Below are 22,424 nucleotides of genomic sequence, written 5' to 3' on the forward strand. Positions count from 1 at the left end.
CGTAGGAAAAGCCGAGAGAAGGCGGCGCCGACTTCATCAGCCAGACAGAGCTTGTGCATGTACAAGTTTACACATGTCTAGCCTTCCCTATTCATGAGACCGGACTGAAAACTGAATTAAAGGCAATGGACTGTACGAGGATTTTTGTTGTGCCTCCGAAATTTCAATAGCCTTCCTGGTATTTTATAGCCAGTCATAATGGCGCCTCCAGGATCTTTACGAAGAATTCTTGACTTTGTGTTCGGAGGGGAAAGGGCCATTGTGAGGTTTTCTTCTGGTTTGTGAACGTTCCCTCTTCTTTTTGTCAGCGCCTCGGTCTTACTTTCAATCCATATGAATACATCAATTCCAATTGAGACTATACATACTAGGTGTTATATTATCCACGGGGAAGATGTGATTCATATTCAGATTCAATCACGTTTGCACGCACACACATATGCATACATATATATATTCCCATCCCCTTGATTTCTCTGCAAAACGCAAGGAATATCAGAGTGAACGCATCATCATGTTCAGGCAAAGAGTTATGCCTAGCCAAAAAAGGAAGTCTACTCCATCACCGGCTATCACCAGTCTTCTCTCTGAACAAGCCGGCTTTCTCTCGTTCTTTCGCTGTTACGTTCACTGATACACTGCAGAACCTGAAAAACGGCGATGAAGGACGAATGCATAGCGTCGAATACCACCATGATGATGAGTCTTAGGCAACCTGGAGTGTGATAGATCTCTACACAAGCAGGACAATGCAGCGCGTTCTTGAGTGACCGGACATTTCACAACAGTGCCCTGGAATCAGCATTTGTTGTGGTTCAGATTTCAAATATACCGGTCAACTAATTGAAATTAAATCAGACTATCCTCCAGTAAACGCATGTTCTATCTTGGTCTGATGGAGGCGGACGGGCGAGTGATACTGCCCGTGATCTTGACCAACGTTGTGCCACATGTCCGCACACACATGTAGCAGTCGTGATTGCCTTTACCAAGCTCTCATACTATGCTACTCTCGGAATATCCGTATCTTCATCGAAATAAGTATCTGAACTTACGCAAAAAAGACAAGAGAAACAATCAGAGCCGATTAAACTAGGGTTGAGTCTGGTTGCGATGCTTCCTACGATCTCCAGCCCCATCTCTCAAGACACATCTTGACCCCCCTGCGCTCCCCTCATTCTTTGCGAAGCATCTTCTTGACCATTTCCCCCTCATTTCAACTTTTGGTTATTCTTTCATACCTAGCAGATTACCAGCCTACATGTACACGTTTTCAGCTTCTCTATAACTGTATTTACGAGGCCCGCGTGGACCGGGCTAGAGACACCTATGTAGGCCAACATAGGAGATTTTCAAAGAGGAATACGAGTCGCCTTCCAGAGTCCAGATACCTTCTCCCCGTAACACCACAACCGCTTATTCCATTCCCTGGATGTGGCTCTCTTCCTCCAATAGAGAGGGCACAGAACCATGACTTCAAATTTTGTCTCCTTCAAACAAGAGGTCACTCTTTGATAAACACCATGACTCACCCACGGCGATACATCGACATTATGGGTTCCAGACACCGTCATAATACCTTCGAACGAAGTCACAATTGTTGGTCTGCTGCCACCAAAGTAACCACTCGAAAGGCTGAACATTTGCAACAAATCCTATAGCCTCACCATACAATGGTATTAGAGCAGGTTCATGACGTATATAAATACCTATACAGTCGTGCGCCGAGGGAACAAAAAAAAAAAAGAAAAACAATCAGAATAAATCGTATTTGACCACTGGGACAGGGCCTCCACTGCTTCTGCTGCCTCACTCCTTAGACCTATCCATCCTGCAGACAGACCTCAACTTCCTAAGTCTCCCCTGAAATTCACACCCATACTCATCCTCGCGCAGCTTCGCCTTCGAATAAGCCAAAGACAAAGGTCAAGGCCGGCAAGATACAATCAACCTCCAAGCTAGTCTTCGACGACAATCAACCTCATCTGGTCCAATATCATCAGCAAGACCCTGCAGCCGGGGCTGTCGCGCATATCCATTCCAGAAACAACGTTCAAAATGCATTATCTGTCATGCCACCAACGAAACCACCAATCACTTGAAATATATACCTGGTTCCCACCTTCGCCTCGCTCATCACGCACGACATGAGAGCGGCTCATGATGCATATAAATACACCAACATTCCCCGGTTGAGCAACCGCAAACAAGCAATTGGTGGAGGATAGTCGTAAAACTCCTCCGTCGCTCTACTCCATGAAGCATGTTTTTGCCATCGTCTCCCACAGCTCCAAAGTCAATGATCTAGCTACCTTGGCTCATCGTTCCAGACGGTGCTTCTCATCTCTGTCCGGAGACTGTCCACGAGTATTCATTTGAGCGATGACAACCAAGTCTCAACTCTTCGACACCATTGTTTGTCTCTGACCCACAAAGCGTTCTGAACCAGTAGAGCCACACTTCTTACTTTTTTCGAAGTCTTTTGGAAGCCAATTCCGCGCGGGCTGGATTTCTGCGTCCCGCAGCGACAGGCTCGATTATATACCCCTCCCAACATGCTCACCGTACCTTTCAAGCCACTCGGAATACCAAATATCACACTTGCACCCAGCAACAACCAAACATCGCACCAGAAAATACTAAGAATTAATGTTTATCCATAGTCATTACCTATCTACTCAACCCCCAACCCCCTTCTCTCACCTTACCTCCTCCTCCTCCTCATCCCCCTCCAACACAATCTCATGCCCATCCCCCTCCCACACAACCCAGCTCGCCAGCACCCCCAACACCGCCACCCCGGCCAGCCCCCACCACACCGCGCCGACGACCCCGCCCGCCAGGCCCTGCCCGTACAGCCACCCGCACAGCACCGGCCCGATCGTCCGCGCCGCGCTGCTCACGCTCTGCCCCAGCCCGTGGATCGTGCCCAGCACGCTCGGGTGCGGCGTGCAGTTGTTGATCAGGATCGTCTGCCCCGGCAGCGCGAACGTGCGCCCGAGCACCTGGAACAGCAAGACACCGACGATGGCGAACCAGATCGCCGGCCCGCCCTTCGGCCCCGGCGGCAGCGCGCCCGGCGTGGTCGGCACCACCGAGAGGTACGGCACGAGGAAGTACGTCAGCGGGAAGAAGTAGAGGAACAGCCGCCACGCGCGGACGGTGCCGAGGCGCGCGGAGAGCCGCGGGTACACGAAGAGCTGGAGGGTGATGCCGATGACGCCAAGGATAGCCATGGCGAGGCCGACGCTCTGCGGGGGCATGCCCAGCCCGCCGGTGAAACGGAAGGGGAGGTGCGGCGGGGAGGTCGAGGTGGGCGTGGAGAGGAAGACGAACCAGAGCGCGTTGAAGGTGCCGACGTGGAAGGCGAGGAAGAAGTGCGCGGAGAAGGTCATGACGACGTTGCGGGTGAAGATGCGCCGGAAGGGCAGGCGGTGGGTGTAGCGTGGCTTGGGTCTCTTGTTGGGTGCGGGGTGTTCGGGGGACATTTCGACGTCAGTGCTGCTGGCGGAGCTGGACTGCAGCTGGGCGTAAGCCGCGTCGTCGAGCCGTATCGCGCCGCGTCGGCCGTGGCGGAGCCGGGTCCAGACTCTGCGGAGGAGGTTCGCGATGCTCGAGCCGAGGCGGCGTCCCGGGTCCGGGCCCTCTTCGCGGAGGGCGTCGAGCGTCTCGTCGAGGCACAGCCACACGCTCAACGCCGCGCACGAGAGGAACACAGCGCTCAGCAGGTTCGGCGTCGCGTAGGGGTACTTTTTGAAGAACTCCACGTCGCCGAAGAGGCCCGGGTAGCTGCCGGCGGGGTCGGAGAGGATGCCGCCGAGGATGGGCCCGATGATGACGCCGATGTTGAAGGTCATGGGCAGCAGGATGAAGGCGCGGGCCTGGAACTTCTTCTCGCGGACGATTTCGCTTATCATGGTCCGGAGGACGCCGACATTGCCGTTGGTGGCGCCGCCGATGCAGCGGAAGAAGAGGGCCTGCGCGAAGCTCTGGGAGAAGCCGAAGCCGACGCACGACAGGCAGGTGCCGAGGAGGCCGATCATGAGGACGGTCTTGCGGCCGAAACGCTTCGAGTCGGCGAGGCGGCCCCAGATCATGGCCGTGATGAACTGGGCTGCGGTGAAGGAGGCGTGGAGGATGCCGGCCTGGGAGGAGATGACCGAGTCCGGGAGCGTCGGGTCGAACCACTTAAGTTGGTAGAACATGTAGGACTTGGATTCGTGTTAGCAATTTCATGTTCATTCTCTTGCCAAGGGTTAAATCTCATGTGAGGTGTGAGATGAGAGCTGCGGGGTCAGAATGAGGACAAACCTGTAGGGAAGTCTGCACGAGCGGCTCACTCAACCTCGTAAGCGTAATGACCAACAACTGCTGCTTCTGCGGCAGATCGCGCCACGCGATGGGCTTGGGCTTTTCGGGCGGTTTGAGCAGCTCCTCCTCCTCTCGCGGGTGTGAGAGCGCCGCGCCGGGCGCAGCCTCGACTTCAGGCCCGGACCCGTCGAGGGTACTAAGTATGCGCGCCTCTTCACCCTCCTCGTCGGACCCTTCCTCTCGTTCGGAGTCGGCATCGTCGTGATACGGCGGTGTCTGCACCGGTTCTTCTTCAGTGCGCGGCGGCATGGCCTGCCGTCGAGGTGGTGGTGGATGCGGTTGATGCGTGTGCGAGCTGCGACAGAGGTACGTCCGACTACTGCTACAGAAATCTATTCGGGCAATGAACGACGTCGATCTAAGCACTATGCGGAATGATGTTGAGGCTCTAAGTTGTAATGAGGATGCAAAAAGAAAGATTGACGGGTACAGAAGAGGCATCAAGACGTTCTAGTGGGGAGGTTCTTTCCCCGTCGGCAAAACCCCGATCTGCGACGGGACGGGATGGAGCCGGGGTCGGGGAAGCCCACGACTGGTATCAAACGAAACGGAAAGCGCGTGCCGTCAACCAAGGGAAAGCTTGCAACAAGAGTCAGCGCTTCTTCCTTTTCCCGCCAGCTAAGAAATCGTCTTAACGCCGGGTTCAATTAACGTCGCAGACTTTTCTCGTCAAGTGCAGACCGCCTCGCGACAGGTTGGCAGGCAGGACGCAAAGAAAAGTGGCGACACACCCCCACCAAAGCCGATCACGGCGCCGGCCAAGCGGGCGGTCTCCGTCCTTTTCTCGTCGCCATTGCAGTCGGGAATTCTGGGGAACTAACGGCCGTTTAGGTTACGGTTGCGGAGCCTCCCGACCATCTCCGGTCGGCTGCATCTGCGGACCCAAAGGTTTCGATCAATACGCATCATGTCGAAACCCTTTTTCTATTTGATTGCATCTTCTGCAGCGAAAGGGCGTTGCATGCAGCAAACTGCACGTCAGTCCCATCTCAAACTCGACGAACACTGCCCCACTTGCCGGCCATAATTCGATGTCGCAATCTGCCGAGTCGGTGCCGATGCCCGCCGTCGTCAATGCTGGCCAGTCCGATGACGCCGGGCTAGAACTAAGCATCTTCCATCGCTCACAAGCTACCATCACAGACGATGCGCTGTCAACGTTCGACAACGTTTGTGTTCGTCATTCAAAGGGCTTCCTGGTTCTTTGCCAGTCGAAGCCCTGTACCAAAACATTACATGTACAAAACGCTTCAACGCGAGCGCAAAACAGAACCTCAGAATCCAGACCGGCGATCGCCTTTTATTCAGTTTCGTCCCACCCAAGCTTGTAACGCCGAAATGGGAACATTTGACAACTCTCACTACCCGATCGCGTCTGATTTACACCATCTCTCGAGGTTGGTGGGCTGAGCCAAGCTCGTTCGCCCGATAATCGCGGCTGTTGCTTCGCTCCTTAGTCGGCTGCGCCGGATCCGCGACCATGCTCGTCAGGCCAATGTTCTGGTGTGACGGCGGCTGGTACGCTGGCGGAGCGCCCGCATACGAGTAGCCGCCGTGCGTGGGGGTCTGTCGCCACGGCTCCGGGTTGTAGCCGCCCGGTTCTCTTCCAAACTTTGAGACGCCGTTACGACGACGCCTCCACGTCCGGCCGAAGGTGAAGAAGATGGAAATGGCGATGAGCAGAAGGATCAGACCGGCAAGGAAGTAGTTGAACTTGCGGTTCAACGCGAAGGAGAAGCCACTACGCTAGGTTAGCTGACTGACAGCAGCGACTAATTACGCACAGACGTACAGGAAGGCATTGAAGGTGCCGAGACCGATGATGATACGGCCCAGCCATACGTGAATCGGCTTCATGGTCGTCGTTTCGCCCGTCTTCTTGAAATGGGAGTGGTGCAGGAAGCCAAGGGCAAATTGACCAAAGCAGAAACCGACAACTATCAAACCAATGATCTGGTGCGCAGAGGTGAAGCCGCGAGACTGGGCTTACGTCAGTAGAATTCTCCATCAGGCGAGAGCCGCGACTTACACGGTTGTACCAGAAGCTGGTCAGGACACCCAAAACGAAGCCAATGATGACGAGCAGCAGAGCTACACCCTGGTTCAGGCCGTGCCACCTCACCTTGTCACCTAAACGCAGAAGCACCACGCCGACGGGCATCAGGAAGACCAAGGCGCCGACCATCATCAGTGCATGGAAGATGGACTTCAGATCCCGCTTTCCGTCATAGGCGTCGATTTGCGCCGTTCCCTCGTTGGCCGCGTCATCCTTGAGAGCGGGAGCGTCTCCCGGACCAATCGTCCGCTTCATGTTGATGGTAAATCGGCCAAACTCTTCATGAAACTTGACCGACGAGTCGATCTTACTCGAGAAGAAGCCTCCCTTGGGTCCCACAGCATAGATGGCCTTTTGCGTCTCACTTGACACATCGACATAACCACCCGGCCAGTTCCTGCAGTGTGCGGTGCACCGCGCGCTGAAGTACATTGAACCGTTGAATACGCCGGTGCCAGGGAGGACATCCCAGGTGACGTGGTCGTAGTATGAGGGCTCGTAGTTTCCGTAGGCAACGCGCGGGGAGAAGGTGACGTTGTTTCCCGTCTCGTCGCGGTAGATCATCAGGATCAAGCTGCCCGCCATCTGGGTCTGGCCGAGACCGATAGCCGCCCACTGCCTGTCGATCGGGGCGCGGATGGTGATGAAGACATCTTCGCCGCTGTTCTCTGGGACCGTGAAGCCGAAAGCGACGTTGTTTTCGGGGGCAACAAAGGTTGACTGTCCAAGGTCGGTCTTGTCTGAGGTGTCTGCGGCGGATGAGGGAGTGGCCAGCGCAACTGTAGTGGACGCATGATTAGCTGGGGTTCGCACAGGCTGGTGAAGCCGTCCATGGCGATTGTGCCCAATTCGGAAATGCGATGTATGACGACCTGCGGGGATAGGAAGGATTGCACGTCTCTGAGGGTCGCCAATGCAGGATCGCGGGAGTAAGCAGTAGTAGAATGCCACTAACCTGCAGCAAGGGCAGTGCGCCCAAATTTCGAGAACAACATCGTGGCGCGCGTGTGGTGTCGTCGTAAGGCTTGTACGCCTCGTCGCCCTCAATCGCAGTTCGACGTCAGAACGCAGTGTCAAGAAGTCGACGACAGGAGGTGATTATGAAGGGAGAAAGATCACAGGATTAGCGTAACGTAGATAGGAAGGAGAGAGAAGAAGCAGGGTAACGCAGATTGCTCCCCCATCGAGCGATACAAGCGGGAAGGGACGACATGTGCCCTTTCTTTACGGGCAGGTTCGGTCTTGGCATGCTCAGACGGGCGAACCATACAAAGCGCAAATCCTGACTCCTTGGTAAGGGCTCCCTCCCCTCCCTCTCTGGCAGCGCTACGTTCAGAGCGTAGTGTCAGTGTCGCTCTGCCCGCCAAAAGTGTCCGTACCTTTGCTTTACCACCAAAAATGGCAGTAATTTCGAGACCAGCACGACCCCAGCAACCGTCTGGGCAGATCAGGCACGGCCGAGCAGGGAACAATGAACGTTGTTGACATCCACGACACTCGTGGACACCCCGTCCCTCCCCAGGGGGCGCTAGCGCAAGACGGGTGCTGATTCATCCATCCGCCCACCAATGACAGGCCGCGCTTTAGTCCTCAGTTGCCCTGAATGGTGCCGTTGCCACCCCCTGGCTGAAGCTGCTCCAGGACTCCAGCTCCACCGACGTTGCTTTTTCGGAATTTAGCTTTTGGAGGGGGAGGGGGAGGGGGAGACCCGCAACCTGCAGCCCGCAGCTAAATTGCGCCGCTGTCGAGTCTTTGACGAGAAGAGCAAGGCCGAGACCACCTCATTTCCCTGCTATCCGCTTTTTTCTGTTGCCATGCAGTCAATCGTCATCCCCCGTCCTCGCTTCGGAGGGAAAGACAAAAGAATGACGATTGATGATGATGGAATCTGTGGCTGACAGGCGGTTTGGTGCAAGGCTACGTGTGCACCGACATGTCGCAAATCACCAATCGACCGGGTCCCCAGCGCTTCTCCAGGTTTCTCCAGAATCGCGACCACAACCGAGCGAACGGCAACGACGAGGGTCAAGATTTACCGTGCTCTGCCGTGCCTCACCAATCGACCATAGCAGAACACCAAAGCCTGAAGGCCCTGCCCTGTCGCTGGATTTCATGACGAACGGTGCGTCTGGGCCACCAGGGCCATGACCGTCCCCAACGTGCTGATTGGCCTTCGTCCCATCCGTTTCAATGCGCCTGCCGCCGTCCACCATCGTCTCTTCGACGTATCGCGGACCAGCACCTCACACCTACCGCCGCGCAAAACATGTGGTCGACAGGACAGGCCCAGGTTCACACTCGCAAAACAAAGTTTCTGCTCCTCGACACGCAGGAGTTTTGGCTCCGTCAATATAGGACGAATACGCAAGCTCACCAGCATCCTTTACCACTACGCGATCACGGCAAACTCTACGACATGTGAGACGTTTTGCGGTAGGGACTGTGACTATATTTGGTTTGGTTTTTATCGCGCATGCTAACATATACCTCCATCAACATGAGTACCTAGAGAGGGGCTGAGGCCGGTCAATGACCTCCAATGTGGAAAGACGCAAAACAAGGTTACCAGCCCACGTGGGCATGGAAAGAACGGCGAGATTTCGACGGCATTCCGTCGAAGAGGATCGTACGATCTCTGACCTAGAACAGCTTGTGCTCCAGCGTCATCTCGGACTCGGGCTCGAGACCGATGCAGGCACGGAAGATGTTGGTCAGCGCGGCGCGCTGCTTGCTGAGCGCGTTGACGACGGGCGTACCGGGCGGCGTCATCGGCGCCTTGAGCATATAGCTCAGGATGCTGAGCACGCTGTGGAAGCCCTTGAAGTCCTTGGTCGCGGCCCCGTCCGACGAGACGGCCTTCCACTGGATGCGCGTCATCATCTCCGCCACGAGCACGAGGTCGATGATGAGCGGCGACGCCAGCAGCGAGTCCTCGCACACGTTGAAGAGCGAGATGGTCTGGTGCCCGCCCATGAAGATCTCGGCGTAGTACTCGTCGAGCGCGCGCTTGTTGTCGCCCACCGCCGGCATGTACTTGATCACCACCGTGTGGTCCGGATGCTCGCCCTCCTTGTACAGCACCGTGTTGGCCTCCACCATGTCGTCGACCACGTTGGACTTGGAGATCTCCTTGGACCGGAACTGCTTGTGCGAGCTGAGGTTCTTGCCGTCGTTGTTGCCGAGGTGGTTGTAGCTTGCGATGGACGTCAGCTTGATGCCCGCGTTGATGAGAAAGTCGACCAGCGCGGACTTCATCTTGGTCTGCCCCGACTTGAAGTCGTCGCCGCCGATGAAGGCCCCATGCTTCTCGGCCAGCTCGATGGCGCCGGGCACGAAGGTGTTTTGCGGGGAGCCGTTGATAAAAGGCACGCCCTCGAGCGTGCAGGCAACGGAGAAGACGGTGGACGGAGACACCTCCTCGTGACCCTCCTCAATGGCCTTGAGCAGGTTGTCGGCGGTGTCGTTGACGCCCGGGATGATGTCGGCGTAGCGCTCGGTGTTGGCGGTCCACTGCACAATAACCTTGTCAAGGCCGTTGGCCTCCTTGAAGTTGCTTCGCCATGTTAGTCATATAACCTTCACTGACCCTCACAGCAAACTCACCGTATATCCTTGCGAATCTGCTCAACATGAGCCATGCAGGCCTTCGTCCCGGGGAGCACATTGTCGGCCCGGTCCTCCTGGTTGGCGGCGATGAAGTCGGGATAGTAAATGCTCGGCAGCGGGACCATCTCCCCCATCTCCTTCTTGACCTGCGCCTTGAGCGTCGGCTCCAGTACCTGCGCGCGGTCCATCGCCGCGGCCAGGTTCATCCCGCTAATGTCCCACCCGCCGATGGCGAGGTCGTTCGGGTGCACCATCGGCAGCAGGTCGTGGAACGGGATGTTCACGTCTTTGGCCGTCGCGGCGTCCGTGCCCAGCTTGACGGTCGACCCCATGATCACGGAGCCGTAGTAATTGGCCGCGCGAGCGCCCTCGCGTGTGTCCCAGGTCAGCCCGCGGCGGTTGGCGAGGATGCCGGCGGTGACGGTCGTGCCGTTGTTGCCGCCCCACCCGACGAGCATCATGCCGACGCGGGGGACCTTGCGCTCCGTTTTGAACTCGTAGAGCGTCTCGGTCGGGGTGGCGACGTACTTGCCATTGGCATCCTGCGAGACCTTGGTGGTGCGGTAGGTGTACTTTGACAGGATCTCGGTGTCGTTGTAGACGACGTTGGGGGAGTTTACGGTGAAGAGCTCGCGGGCGTGGCCACCGGCCGCGGCTCCGTTGCCGTTAGGGGAAAGGGGTCCGTCTCCGTGCGCGGAGCCCGCGTCTACCTCTGCATGGGGAGCCATGTTTTGTCAGAGCCCGAGGTAGAATTGGGGGTTTAGTTGTTGGGTTTTCAAAGGTTCAGGCAGATAGGTTGGTTTGGCTTGGTTAGCTAGAGGCCTTTAGAGATCAAAGGCCGAGTCCGCTGAACCCCCGGGGGCGGCAGAGCAGCGGGCTCCTGCGTACGGATGATGGACCCTGTGCATGTTGTTAGCTCACAGTTGACCCGAATAAACCCATCTTCAAGATAGAGGACTTACGAGTTGAGGAGGTTGGAAAACGTCTTGACGACGGGGGCGATCGCGACCCGTAAGCGCGATCAGATGGTTTGATTGGGTTTGTTAGTTGAAAGTTGGTTTGTGAGATTGCGGTTTCCTTTTTCTGCTGTCTGTACGAGACTGTTAATCTTCAGGATGAAGAAGAAGAAGAGAAGAGGTGAGATGCGAAGCGGGCGTGGACGGGGTCAAGCGGCGTTCAAATAGTGTCACTTCGGGACGTCGGGGGGCTCGGCTGGGTGCAGGAAAGCCGCGCGTGTCGGTGGAACTGGGGGCGGAGAGACAATGAAGGTGGAGCGTGGGGGAGGGATAATGCAGAGTGAGCTAGGTAGGCTAGGTACACTAGGCTAACGAAAACACGTCTTGCAGCTCTGGGTAGGTACACTGTACACACAGACAAACCGCTGCAAGCTGTCAAGCGGTGTGAGGCGGCGCGCCGGTTGTGATGATGATGTGGAGCCCTATTTCTGCTGCAGCGCCGCTAGAGGGGGGTGCTTGGCTTCTAGATAACGCGGACGGGCGGGCTTGGCCGGGTGGTTGTTTGGACGGAAGATGATGGATGAACCAGAGGGCATAAGTGTACTTCTGCGGGATTACGAGGGAAAGGCTCTATGCGAGACGGTTGTCTTAAATTACGGCATTGGAGCGGGAAGAAGGAACGTGGATTGCTGTTTACGCGTACCTGGCGACGGACAGTGCAGCGTGGGAAGTTCAACTTACACACGTCAGAAGGATGCTTTGAGTTTTGGCTAATTCGGGGTTGAGAGAAGAGACCAAGTTGAACGGGGATGAATGTGATCTCGTGCAAGACGCTCTGTCGAGAAAGCTATGAAGTTGCACAGATGGAAGCATCATTTGGCGTATGATCTGTTCTTTTTGGATTTTTTGTGGTTGCGATTAATCCGACGACGGGATGAACTGCATGGTTTTCACATGTTCGTGGAAGCTAATAGCTCTCTCTTATCTCCAAGCCACCACACCCGAAAAGTGAACCCCTCACACGATAGGCCCGGGCCCGTGTCTGCAGTAGGACGAATGCTTTCTTTTTTACAGCAAGTCCTAATGACACAACTTTCGATATGCATTGGGAATTATCAGGAGGATCAAGATGAGGGCAGCATAATTTGCCCCAACAGAATCCTTTCTTTCCATGCAGTCCGACTCGGAGACAGCTGGTCTCGTGTCCCCGACACAGCGGTATGGCGGGGCCCTTCGTTTCCTCCTCCCCCAAAAAGCAGGGGCGGAAAAGACGTTGGGGGCCGCCTGGCCGACATAGGAAGGAGGGGCTGCCTTACCCAGGGCACCTGGCGAGCGACGGCCCACTGGACCGCCTGATTGGATTCCGTCCCCCGGCGACCTCGGAGGCGCGGACTGCGGGTTCTTCGGCTGGATGTGGGGCATGCGGGAACCTCGCTTTCAGGCGGTGGTCTTTGAAGTGAGCACCTTGACTCTCATGGTTGTCCATCTCTGTTCTACACTAGACATCCTCCATCTCTTGAGAATGTAGTCAATGGTTCCAAGAAAAGCAAACATCAGAAAGAAATAGAAACATTGTACATAATCCTCTCGAAAACCGACCGCCCAGCCTTCCATCTCCTTGGCATCCCAAGAAACCACCCATAGCACCCTCCCTCCATCTCGGCTCTCTCTTCCGCCAGGCTGTTCCTGCACCTCGTCCCCTGTCCCTCGCGAATGTCTCCCTGGCGGGCCAGCGTACCATGCAACGCAACGCAAGCACGAAAAAACAACCCCTCCACTCTTTTCTTCAACCACACAAATCATCGCCGTGACGAACAACGCCGCAACCCGGAGAACCTGTAAGTGCCTTTTTTGCGCGTATCCTTCCCCCCGACCCCCTGCTCGCGCTGCGTTGATCCGTGAGAGCGACATATCTAGTGTCTTGGGAGGGCGTTTGCTTCTTCCTTGCCGTGCTTGACCGCTAGTCTTATGTTCGATGGTCTTCCTCATTGTATGGCCATCTCGCAAATCATGCACAAGTTGCAAGGAAGTGATATGACGAGACTGGCGATGAAGAAGAAGCCGCGGCAATCTCGGGGGTTTCGCACGAAGACCGATTAACACTTGGCGTCCGGTCTGTCCTGTCTAACTCCGGTTCTCCCAGCACTCTCCCTGCACCCCCCCCCCCCCCCCCCCCCCCCCCAAACTCCGCCGGATCGGAGTGTCGGGCCCTCTTGCCCGGCCGCACTGGAGCCCGGAGAAGGAGGGGAAATGCGCCGAGGCAGCTTTGCTGGACCCGCCGCCGACTTGCCGCCTTTCAGCCGCTCAAGTTCTGGCCAGTCTAATCTGAGTCGCGGGTTCCTGAGATTTCTTGTGGCGCGCGGGAGGAGCCGTTGGCTTGCTGCCGGACGCGCGTGGCATCTGCAAAATGTCTTCAAGACCACTGATGTGAAAGAAAGTCCAAGAAAAGGTTTACTGCAAGTGTAGTCCCCAATTCCGCAACCTCATGTTCATCACCCATCATCGCACATACCCAAATCTCCAAGCAAGCCACACTTCTCCGCTGACAACACAGCATCTCCGGCCACAATGACCCCCTAAAACGCAGCGTCTCCCGGAACCAGAACATTCGAGAGCCAAGGGCCCAAGTCCCTCGTCGCAGACACGGGATGACGAAAAACACGAGGCGGAAAACGTGCGTACGTGCAATACGGGCGTGCGTGTGTGTTGCTAGACCCCTATCTCCGCGGGAACTCTGTCTGTTGTCCCGTACACACCACCACGAACCACTTCCAGCCCAACACCATCAAACTCAAAACCATTCACTGTGCTGTTTCCCAAAATGCCATGCTATGCTACCCGCCGCACACCACACCACACCCCACCCACCCTTCCATCAGCACTTGCAGCATCTCCGGGAATCGCGTCAAACGTCACCCTTTCTCACTAGCACTCGTGACACGATATGGAAAACTTCAGATGACGCGGAATCTTGGGGCGAGGGAACACCGAGAATTCTCCCGTTCTGCACTAAACTCTCCTCTGCACCTTTCTCTGTCTCGATCGTTGTATCATTTTGGATAAGTGAGAATCATCAAAATGTGAGCATAGATTTCTGGGATCTCACCGAGGATGCAGCCGCGTACGCGAGGTAGTTTATCTCAGAAAGAATGTCCCGAATGGATCTACAGATGCTACCCACCAAAACCCCCGAGGGGTGCCCCCCTGTCTCCGGCTGCCGTCCAAGTCGTGGCATGTCGGCGGGCCTCGACGTTTCACGCCAAGACCAGGATTATCCCCCCACACTTCCCTCTTCCAAAAGAAGACGTCAGTCAAGTCCCAACCCGGGCCCCCAAAGTGCCGGGATGTCTGTGTAAGGCAAGAGAATGCCTGAGAAGAGCCCAATAAGTTAAGTCCAATTATCATATCACGCATCACAAGCATTCGCCAAGCAAAAAGCCAAGTATTTTCAAGAACCATCAAGCATCGTTATTTTGTTCATCAACACTTCTAAGGTAAGGGCGGCAAGGATTATACACAAAAATCTGAAAAAAGAAGTCTCCCCCCAAGTACTATCCACAGGATATCACTGAGTGACGTTTGAAAGAAAAAATGATACAATCTTGAGAGAGAGAAATGAGAAAGTCAAGTCCTCCTTGTGCTGTATCCCCCCCGCCGGCTGTTCTTCATCCCCGCGCATATCGCAGATATGACACTGAGAGAAGGATACCGACGGAAAAACGAAGGCATTTTGTTGTTGTTTGTGTTCCTAGCTCCTTGTGGTGACTACCGTTTCCCGATGCCCATGCAGACTAAGATCAGCATATTTAGGCCTGGAAAGAGCGCGCGGCGCGGCGCTTGGCGATGTTGTACTCGACGGCGCGCTTGCGGGCGGTGGCGGACTGAGTGAAGGCGACGGAGCCGCCGAAGGGGCCGGCGAGCGCAGCGTTGCGCAGGCGGGCGACGCAGACGTTGCTGGCGCCGCCAACGTTGGCGTCGCAGGTCATGCCCGCGGGCATCTTGATGGCGACAGGGAAGTCCATGGTGGAGGCGCCGGACAGGCCGCCGAAGCCGATACCCGGGACGTTCTGGGTGACCTCGGCGGTCTTGAAGGCGGAGGGGTCAGTACCGCCCGAGGTGCCGTCAACGTCGGCCTTGAGGGGACCCGCGCCGTCCTGGTTGACCTGGTGGAAGGTCATCTTGAGGGTGCCGTCGTCGGCGGTGGTGGGCATGCCGCCCTGGGCGGCCATGCCGGTGGCGGCCTTGACGGCGGTCTCAGCAGTGCCCTTGGGGGTCTTGGTGCCCTTGCCGGCCTGGCGGGCGACGAGGGAGCGGCGAGCCATGTTGGCCTCGTGGATCTCGCGGGCCTTCTTTACGGCGGTGGTGTTGCCGGCGGCGCCGTTCATGAACTGGCCGACCATGGTGGCGGCGTCGACGGGGCCGCCACCCTGGGTGCGACCAAGGGCGGAGGCGCGGTTGGTGCCCATCTCGCGGTCACGGATGATGGAGGTGTCGGCCTCAGAGCCGCAGCGGGGAGAGGCGCAGTCACGAGGAGTGCCGTCGATCACTGCATTTGTGTAAGATTGAGATATCAGAGATAGAAACGAGCGAGTGACTTACAAGAGAGACCGGGCAGGTTGACACCATTAGCACCCTGAACGCTGTCGATGACACCGTGGGCAAAGACGTTGGTGGCAGCGAAAGCCGCGAGGAGGATGGTGGAGGCGTACTTCATCTTGGCGGTTGGAAAGATTGGTGAAAGTTGAGTCTTGAATAAGAGGCTGATTATTATCGATGCAATAGACTGTCAAGGAGCTCCGGGCTCTTGTGGAAAAGAAAGGCAGATGAAGAGAAAAGGCTGAAGTGTTGATGAGATGCTGATGAGAGACAAGTAAGATCGAGAAGGTTTGGCCGGATATGCGTGTGATTCTTATACAAGTTCTCGACAGACTGGATGACAGGTCTTGGACAGTCTTGGAAGACAGTTGATGGGGCTTGGCAAACACGGGCCTCAGTTCCCAAGGGCCAAGGATTCCTCGATGGCCGCGCTTCCAGCGAGTGAGTGTGAGGCATGTTGCCGCTGGCTTCTCTCACGAAAAGATCAGTCGAGGCATTGATCTGACGACTGGACGACACGGGCTGTGTTCTCGCTCGAAGACGAGGTTTCTGAAGATGCGATTGGCTTGGAAACCTGTTTCGAGGGGACCTGCGGGTCCTGAGGAGCGATGACCAGGAGGGACGAGAAACGCCACTGGGAAGAGGTGAGCAAGTGGTCCCGCGCAGGCTGGTTTACTCGGCAAAGACGGCCAGGACAGGTTCATGCATGACGAGCTGTTGGCGATCTGGCTTCCGATAGGTAGATCTCTGAAAATCACGGCTGTGGGGGAGCTACGACGGCTTCCACGCTTCTCAGGAGTAAGGCTAAACGCCTTCTCCACGGCTGGTTTGGGGCTCGGCGTCGATGAGGGTGACGAGGTTGCTGGACAAGGTTTAGCGGCGGGAGCGTTCCTGGGAACAACAAGGGCAATCCCATCTCTTCAGGTGAAAAGATTTGAGAACGACGCTAGGATGGTGTCGATCCTAAAACGTGAGTCGTGTGAGGTTGCTGGTCCAGCGCCAGCGAGCTCGGGCCAAGCTGCGTGCGCTGACTGACTTCTTCTGGTGAGGTTGAGACGGGGCAAAACATCGCGGATTTGAGCAGCGTCTCCGTTCGTGACCAGGAAGCTCCGGTCAGGCAAGTGGGCGTCGCCCCTGGGTGCTCCATTCGCGAGTACGGGAGAGCGGCGACGCCATGCCCCCTTTGGTAAAGACCCCGTCTCGCTCGACACAGTTCGACTCACCACGGCCGGGCCTGCGTTAGAGGCCGAGGAGATATCTGGTGGAAGTCGAGAGAGCCCCAACGAGCAACGAGCTTATCGGGGGCTCCGCCCACCGTTTCGGTTTTCGGAAAGAAAACGGGAAAGGCTTGAATTGTGGTTCTCTTCCCCATAGCAATACGGGGCCGGGTGGGTGGTTAGACCTTCATCATGAAGCCTCGCTCTCGTGGATTCGTGATGAAGACCCAAGGACGCAAAACTTCCGAACCCATCGTCGGAGGCGCCAATGACGGTGACATTGCCAGCCGGCCGCTGACATGACTTGGCAGGAACAGCAAGGCGGGATGAAAGCTCGGCAATCGCATGCCGTCTCGACTCGGGTTGTGACAAGCCTTGGGCCAGCAGTTGACAGTGCTTGGCAGAAACTCTCTACAACGAACTCGGATGTCGGAGGAATTCCATGTTTCGTCAGCACGCGCACGGTTGTTTCCGTCCTCCCTACCTTCCTTGCCAGTGCTTGCCCTCACACTCTTGCGGGTTTCCTTGACCTCATGGTTTAGCCGACGAAGAAACCCGCGACCTGAGGTGAAGGTGGAGGTGGAGGCGCGGATTGAGGGAGGTGGAGGGGGCAGATCTGCCGGGCATCCCACGCGGTTGGAAGCAAGCATAACCAAATCCGGCTGACGTCGATCGTCGTCCATGCTTGCTCTGAGGGCTGTGCAGGCCTGCATTGCTGCCCTCCGACACACAGGTGAAAAAATCTGCACCCTCGATGGGGTCGCATTCTGAGTTGTTTAGTTTGGCGACCCCTCGCAACCCGCCTGGTCGTAGCGTCTCTGAGCTTGTTGTCTCATGAATTGTCATAATCCGCATGTCGTCGTCGTCGCCGTACTACGTTGTCAACCGCTTCACGCCCCACAGCCCAACCAGCTCCTCGTTCCCGATGACATAACCAGCCTGCCTCGGTTTCGGTGAGACGAGCCGGGCCATCTCTGTGCGAGGCTGAACAGCTTTGCGGCGTAGCAGAAGCACCGCGTTCATGCGAGAACGAGTGACCACCCGACGCCGTCGTCAACGGCAGCCTCGGATTGGGCTTCGCCATCTGTTCCTGGTCTCAACGACGAGCCTGGCCAGTGCGTGACTCGAAGGGTGATGCGCGCTAGAAGATTTCGACGCAAGCCATTTGGACCTAGAGGTTCGAAATGTCGCACGTGGATCGAATAACCTTGATCCAGCGCGGTGGATGGACACAAGGTATCGGCCCCTGCGGCGTGGAACATAGGCTTAAACGGCACAAGTCGAGATCAGGCTCGCACATTGTCGTTGCACAGCAGCAGCGCGACAGTTTAGAGACGCTATAGATGCCATCCTCTAGGTTGCCTCTCGCGGTGGATCTTTCTTTCTCATGAGAAATGAGATGATGGTGCAAGTTCAGCTGTTGTCTTGTCTAGCGTACGGGGTACGAGGAGAATCCGAGGTTTAGCTCGTAAGGTTGCAGCATCTTGCTTCGTCCGAAGGCGACGACCCAAGCTGATGCTGCGCCTCTCCCTTTGCGAGAATGAGACGGATAGGACCTCAACGTGGTCACCAAATGACGAGCATACACTTGAAGACGTTTTGCTTTTGCGACGAGCATCTGACGTACAGCGCGCGTGCGCTTGGTTCTTTGTATGATCTCCCGTTAAAATTGTCATTAGGCGCGATAATTGTCATTCAGCATTGGGCTGCTGGTCCAGACGTCCCTGTGTTGAAGGGCTATATGTCGACGGCATTATTGGTGCGTGCGTTCGTAACTTGGGACGCAAGCTGAGAGAGAAGGTGCAGCCCAATAAATGCCAGACAGATGTCTTGACTCTTGTCGCCCAGGACAGAGTTCCTGTCAATGTCAAAGCCGGCCGCGAAGTGGTTACGGGAACTGACTTCTGGCGTTCAGTATGACGGGTGACAGAAAGCGTCTGAAGCACGGGTGACTACCATTCAGCTGGGACTAGGCCTTGGTTGTGCTGCGCTGGTGTCTGCTGTGTGCTTCGTTGCTCAAGGTTGGACTGGAGCTTGATAAGAGTCAAGACATGTGCATCTCGTTTGTCGCGTTCACGACGGTGAGGTTACGCTCCAACATGTGCGTGATGTTGAGGTGAGGGTTGGAAAATGGTCATTGCCAGAGAGGGCAGGAGGAAGGGAATGGATCGTCCTGCACAACTGCAGCTGCACGCAGGGCAATCAAGCGACCCCCAGGCACCGGGCCAATAAGGCCCCGCAGCGCCTCCCTCCCCTGCCACACCTTGTTTTCGTCCCCTGAGCGGCCCTGCTACTAGCCACGTTAGCGCACCTCGGGACCTGCTTTGAGACCCTTCAGCGGCCTCGGACCTGATGACCGCCACCACGGCGTGGACGTCTTTGACACCGTCATTCGTCGACTCTCCCGTTTCACTTGCCGTTGGTGGCGGCCAACACAGCACCGCGGGGTCCATCGTCTTCAAACAAGCATAAGTGTGGCGTCCATACGGCAGTAAACCCATGCTGCCACTCTTCGACCCAAAATCCGAGCCTTCAATAACCAACAAGAAGTCGATTAGGAGGGCCAGGGGATGATGGCCATTTATGCCCCTTTTCAATGGTCTACTGGGAGCAACATGTCCTCGGACAACCCCCATCCTGCTCCTTTGCATCCCAGAGGCCTCCTCGCCGATTCCCGCTGGATCCTTCCTACATGCGCGAATAAGTGGCTCTGCATCTCATATCTTGAGTAACTCGATAGATGTGGCAAAGACACCCGTCTTGACAAGCATCTCATGTTCGCAACCAGTGCAACTCCCCGTCTGGTCCCAACCGATCAAGAAGCTCGGGAATATGCCGTGACCCAATCACAGGACCACGAGCCGTCACTTCAACGGCAACCAGACTGCAGATACAACGGTCTTGGGTGCCATCGCTCACATGTCGAGCAGTTACATCCAGAGGGATCACTCCGGCCCTCGACCAGCCAAAGTCCTCTCATGGCCCGGCCGAGTGGCCACTAACATCCCCGCGAAGGCGCTGACACTGGCCTGTTTGGCCGTCTGATTCGCCAGCTCGTCCGAGATGTCACTTTAAGCTATCGCCAAACCCCCATTCAGCTGGGCTGCCGGTGTTTGCATACGAACTAGATCTATGTTTATATAGCCGCCGCCTCTGTCGTGTCGAGATGCTCCACGTCGTGTCTGTACCTCTTCCTGCTCTAATGCTAATATCATTATCGCCATGCGCGCCGCTCTTTTCTTGCCCGTTGTTGCGGGCCTTGCCGCCGCCGCCTGCAATGGCAACGATGCACTCTGCGGGAAGAAGTACTCGGAGGTGACCTTTGTCGGTTCTCACAACAGCCCCTTTGTAGGCATCGGGCCCGCAGATAACCAGCTGGTTTCGCCAACGGCACAACTTGACTTGGGTGTCCGCTTCCTGCAAGCCCAGACGCAGAATAAGGATGGCGGCATTCAGATGTGTCATACCGATTGCCTCATTCTGGACGCCGGGTCGTTGTCTGATTACTTGACCTCAATCACCAAGTGGATGAACGCCCACCCGGACGAAGTCGTGACTCTGCTTCTGACCAACATCGACGCGATCCCCGTGCAAAAGTTCGACGACGTGTTCAAGAGTACGGGCCTCGACAAATATGTGCTCCGGCCCGAGGGGAAGGTGGCCGAGTGGCCCACGCTTCAGAAACTCATTGACGACGGGACGAGGTTGGTCGTCTTCATGGGTACGGCAGACCTGCATCTAGGATAATTGGGAGACTGAGAAACTGACGAGAGCAGACTACCACGCCGACACGAGCAAGTTGAACTACATCCTCGACGAGTTCCAGTACTTCTGGGAGACGCCGTACGGCGAGACGGACTCGAACTTCCCGCGGTGCAACATTGACCGGCCAGAGGGCGTCGACCCGAACGGGCGCATGTACCTCGTCAACCACGTCCTAAATATTGACATCTTTGGCGTCAAGATCCCGGACCTGGCCAACGCGGGAAAGACGAACTCGTTTGACTCGATCGACAAGCAGGTCAACCTCTGTAGAGGCATGTGGGGGAAGACACCGAATGTGATTCTGGTAAGTTGGACATCCTCTCTTGGACACCGAGTTGGCTGGCAGCCATTGTCGGATCATCGAAATTACCGTTGCTGACTTGGGCTGAAATAAGCTTGACTGGATCAATGTCGGCGACGCGGTGAAGGCGCAGACTACGTATAACGCCTAGAAGGAATCCGACCTTCCATGCATGGAATGCAGCCAACTCGCGCCAGCGGCAGTTGGAACAGGATGTCGCAAAAATAGTAGCAAGGGCTCCGGGGAAGTGAAGCAGGCACCCGTCAGCTGGCCTTGGTAAACAGGGCGGGCAGGGCGAGTGTGTTTGCCGCAAACCGCGCCGCAGAGGCTTCGTGTTTCCGGCGATTAAATCGCGCGTGGGAAGGGCGTTCGCTCTGGCGAGGCGAACGAGATCACGTTTGCCCAGGGCCAGTTGTGAGGGGAGAGAAGAGGGAGAGAGAAGGAGGGGTCGCATCCGAGTGGCTTTTTGGTGGTGAGAGCGAAGCCACGCTCGGTGTCCCGATTCGGGCAAGGAGCTTCGGGCGACGGCCAAGGGGCTGGCGGGCTACCGTTCTCATCCATTTTCGGCCACCGGTCACTAGATACCATTTTTCGCAGCCTGATTTTGGCTGCTGCTGTCAATTTTCACATTTGCATCTACCTTGCTCCCCGATCTGAAATCATCTTGTCGCGTGTCCTTGACTCATGAGATAAATACCAAGCCATGGCTTCATTTCATGAGTGCCGGCTCGTTTGAGTTCCGACATATACGACCTGATTCATTTTGTCCCCTTTATCGTTACCATTCACACGCAACTATCTGCCTGGAATGAGCATCTGCTTTCACCGCCATGGAGAGAAACGGAGCGTGGCTAGCTGACGGCGAGTACCTCGACTTCGTTAGGTCGCTCTCCTTCTCAGACCCGCGGCTTAAGCAGCGCGACCCCAAGGCTACCACCCAGCGCATCGCCTTCACCGACGACAATGTCAAAGTCGTCAAGCTAAGCCTCCACAACGGCAAGTTCGCCAAGAAAGCAGAGTTCGACAAGCCGGCCCTGCTTCAGGCGCACTTCCTCAACACGGCCTCGCAGCGCGGCCGCCAGAACATCTACATCGTCGAGGGGCTCGGCCCGGGCTTTGCGAGCGTTCTGGGGAATCATTTCTCGCTTCACCCGTCCTTCTTCGTGGAGCACGAGCGTGTTGTGGTGCACAACCTGAACTGGATGGGCGAGAGCGATGGTGTACAGTTGCCGTCTGTCATACAGAGTCGGGGACACCTGGAGATGAAGTACTATGAGGTTGTGACCTTTGACAGGAAACCGACGAGCTTCCGATGGGTTTGCGCGGCTACAGGAAGACATATTGGCGTTTCCAGAGATTTCAGATGGGATAACTCCCCTGATGAGATTGACAACTACTTAGACGTGGGTGTTGTGCGGAGGAAGTGCGGCGTTTGGTCTTGGAGGACCGAAGGCGGCGGCTGGGACTGTAAGTCTGCAAACCATCATGCTCATACACCCTCGCTAACACACACAAGGCCTCGTCCTCTGCGACCCGCCCGTCAAAAGCGTCAGGAC

The 22,424-nt window shown here is 56.3% G+C and overlaps 5 protein-coding genes across 5 annotated transcripts; 1 reads left to right on the forward strand and 4 right to left on the reverse strand.

The window, feature by feature from the left end:
* Positions 1-2,699: 2,699 nt before the first annotated feature.
* CGCA056_v013062 (uncharacterized protein) lies at positions 2,700-4,620 on the reverse strand (the record flags this gene model as incomplete). Its single annotated transcript, XM_037328306.1, has 2 exons — positions 2,700-4,211; positions 4,312-4,620. 2 exons carry the CDS (start codon positions 4,618-4,620, stop codon positions 2,700-2,702), a joined length of 1,821 nt encoding a protein of 606 aa, XP_037172968.1.
* Positions 4,621-5,751: 1,131 nt separating this feature from the next.
* Positions 5,752-7,422, reverse strand: CGCA056_v013063 (uncharacterized protein; the record flags this gene model as incomplete). The annotated part of the gene is made up of 4 exons (XM_037328307.1): positions 5,752-6,112; positions 6,164-6,351; positions 6,401-7,206; positions 7,383-7,422. The coding sequence occupies 4 exons, from the start codon at positions 7,420-7,422 to the stop codon at positions 5,752-5,754; spliced, it is 1,395 nt and encodes a 464-aa protein (XP_037172586.1).
* A 1,645-nt stretch (positions 7,423-9,067) lies between these two features.
* Positions 9,068-10,761, reverse strand: ino1 (Inositol-3-phosphate synthase; the record flags this gene model as incomplete). The annotated part of the gene is made up of 2 exons (XM_037328308.1): positions 9,068-9,980; positions 10,031-10,761. The coding sequence occupies 2 exons, from the start codon at positions 10,759-10,761 to the stop codon at positions 9,068-9,070; spliced, it is 1,644 nt and encodes a 547-aa protein (XP_037172588.1).
* A 4,034-nt stretch (positions 10,762-14,795) lies between these two features.
* CGCA056_v013065 (uncharacterized protein) lies at positions 14,796-15,703 on the reverse strand (the record flags this gene model as incomplete). Its single annotated transcript, XM_037328309.1, has 2 exons — positions 14,796-15,535; positions 15,589-15,703. 2 exons carry the CDS (start codon positions 15,701-15,703, stop codon positions 14,796-14,798), a joined length of 855 nt encoding a protein of 284 aa, XP_037172587.1.
* A 4,321-nt stretch (positions 15,704-20,024) lies between these two features.
* Positions 20,025-21,019, forward strand: CGCA056_v013066 (PI-PLC X domain-containing protein 1; the record flags this gene model as incomplete). Its single annotated transcript, XM_037328310.1, has 3 exons — positions 20,025-20,523; positions 20,579-20,871; positions 20,963-21,019. 3 exons carry the CDS (start codon positions 20,025-20,027, stop codon positions 21,017-21,019), a joined length of 849 nt encoding a protein of 282 aa, XP_037172590.1.
* Between the last annotated feature and the right edge of the window lie 1,405 nt (positions 21,020-22,424).

The sequence above is a fragment of the Colletotrichum aenigma genome (assembly GCF_013390185.1).
Source record: "Colletotrichum aenigma strain Cg56 chromosome Unknown KSG_Cg56_contig09, whole genome shotgun sequence".
Classification (NCBI taxonomy): domain Eukaryota; kingdom Fungi; phylum Ascomycota; class Sordariomycetes; order Glomerellales; family Glomerellaceae; genus Colletotrichum; species Colletotrichum aenigma.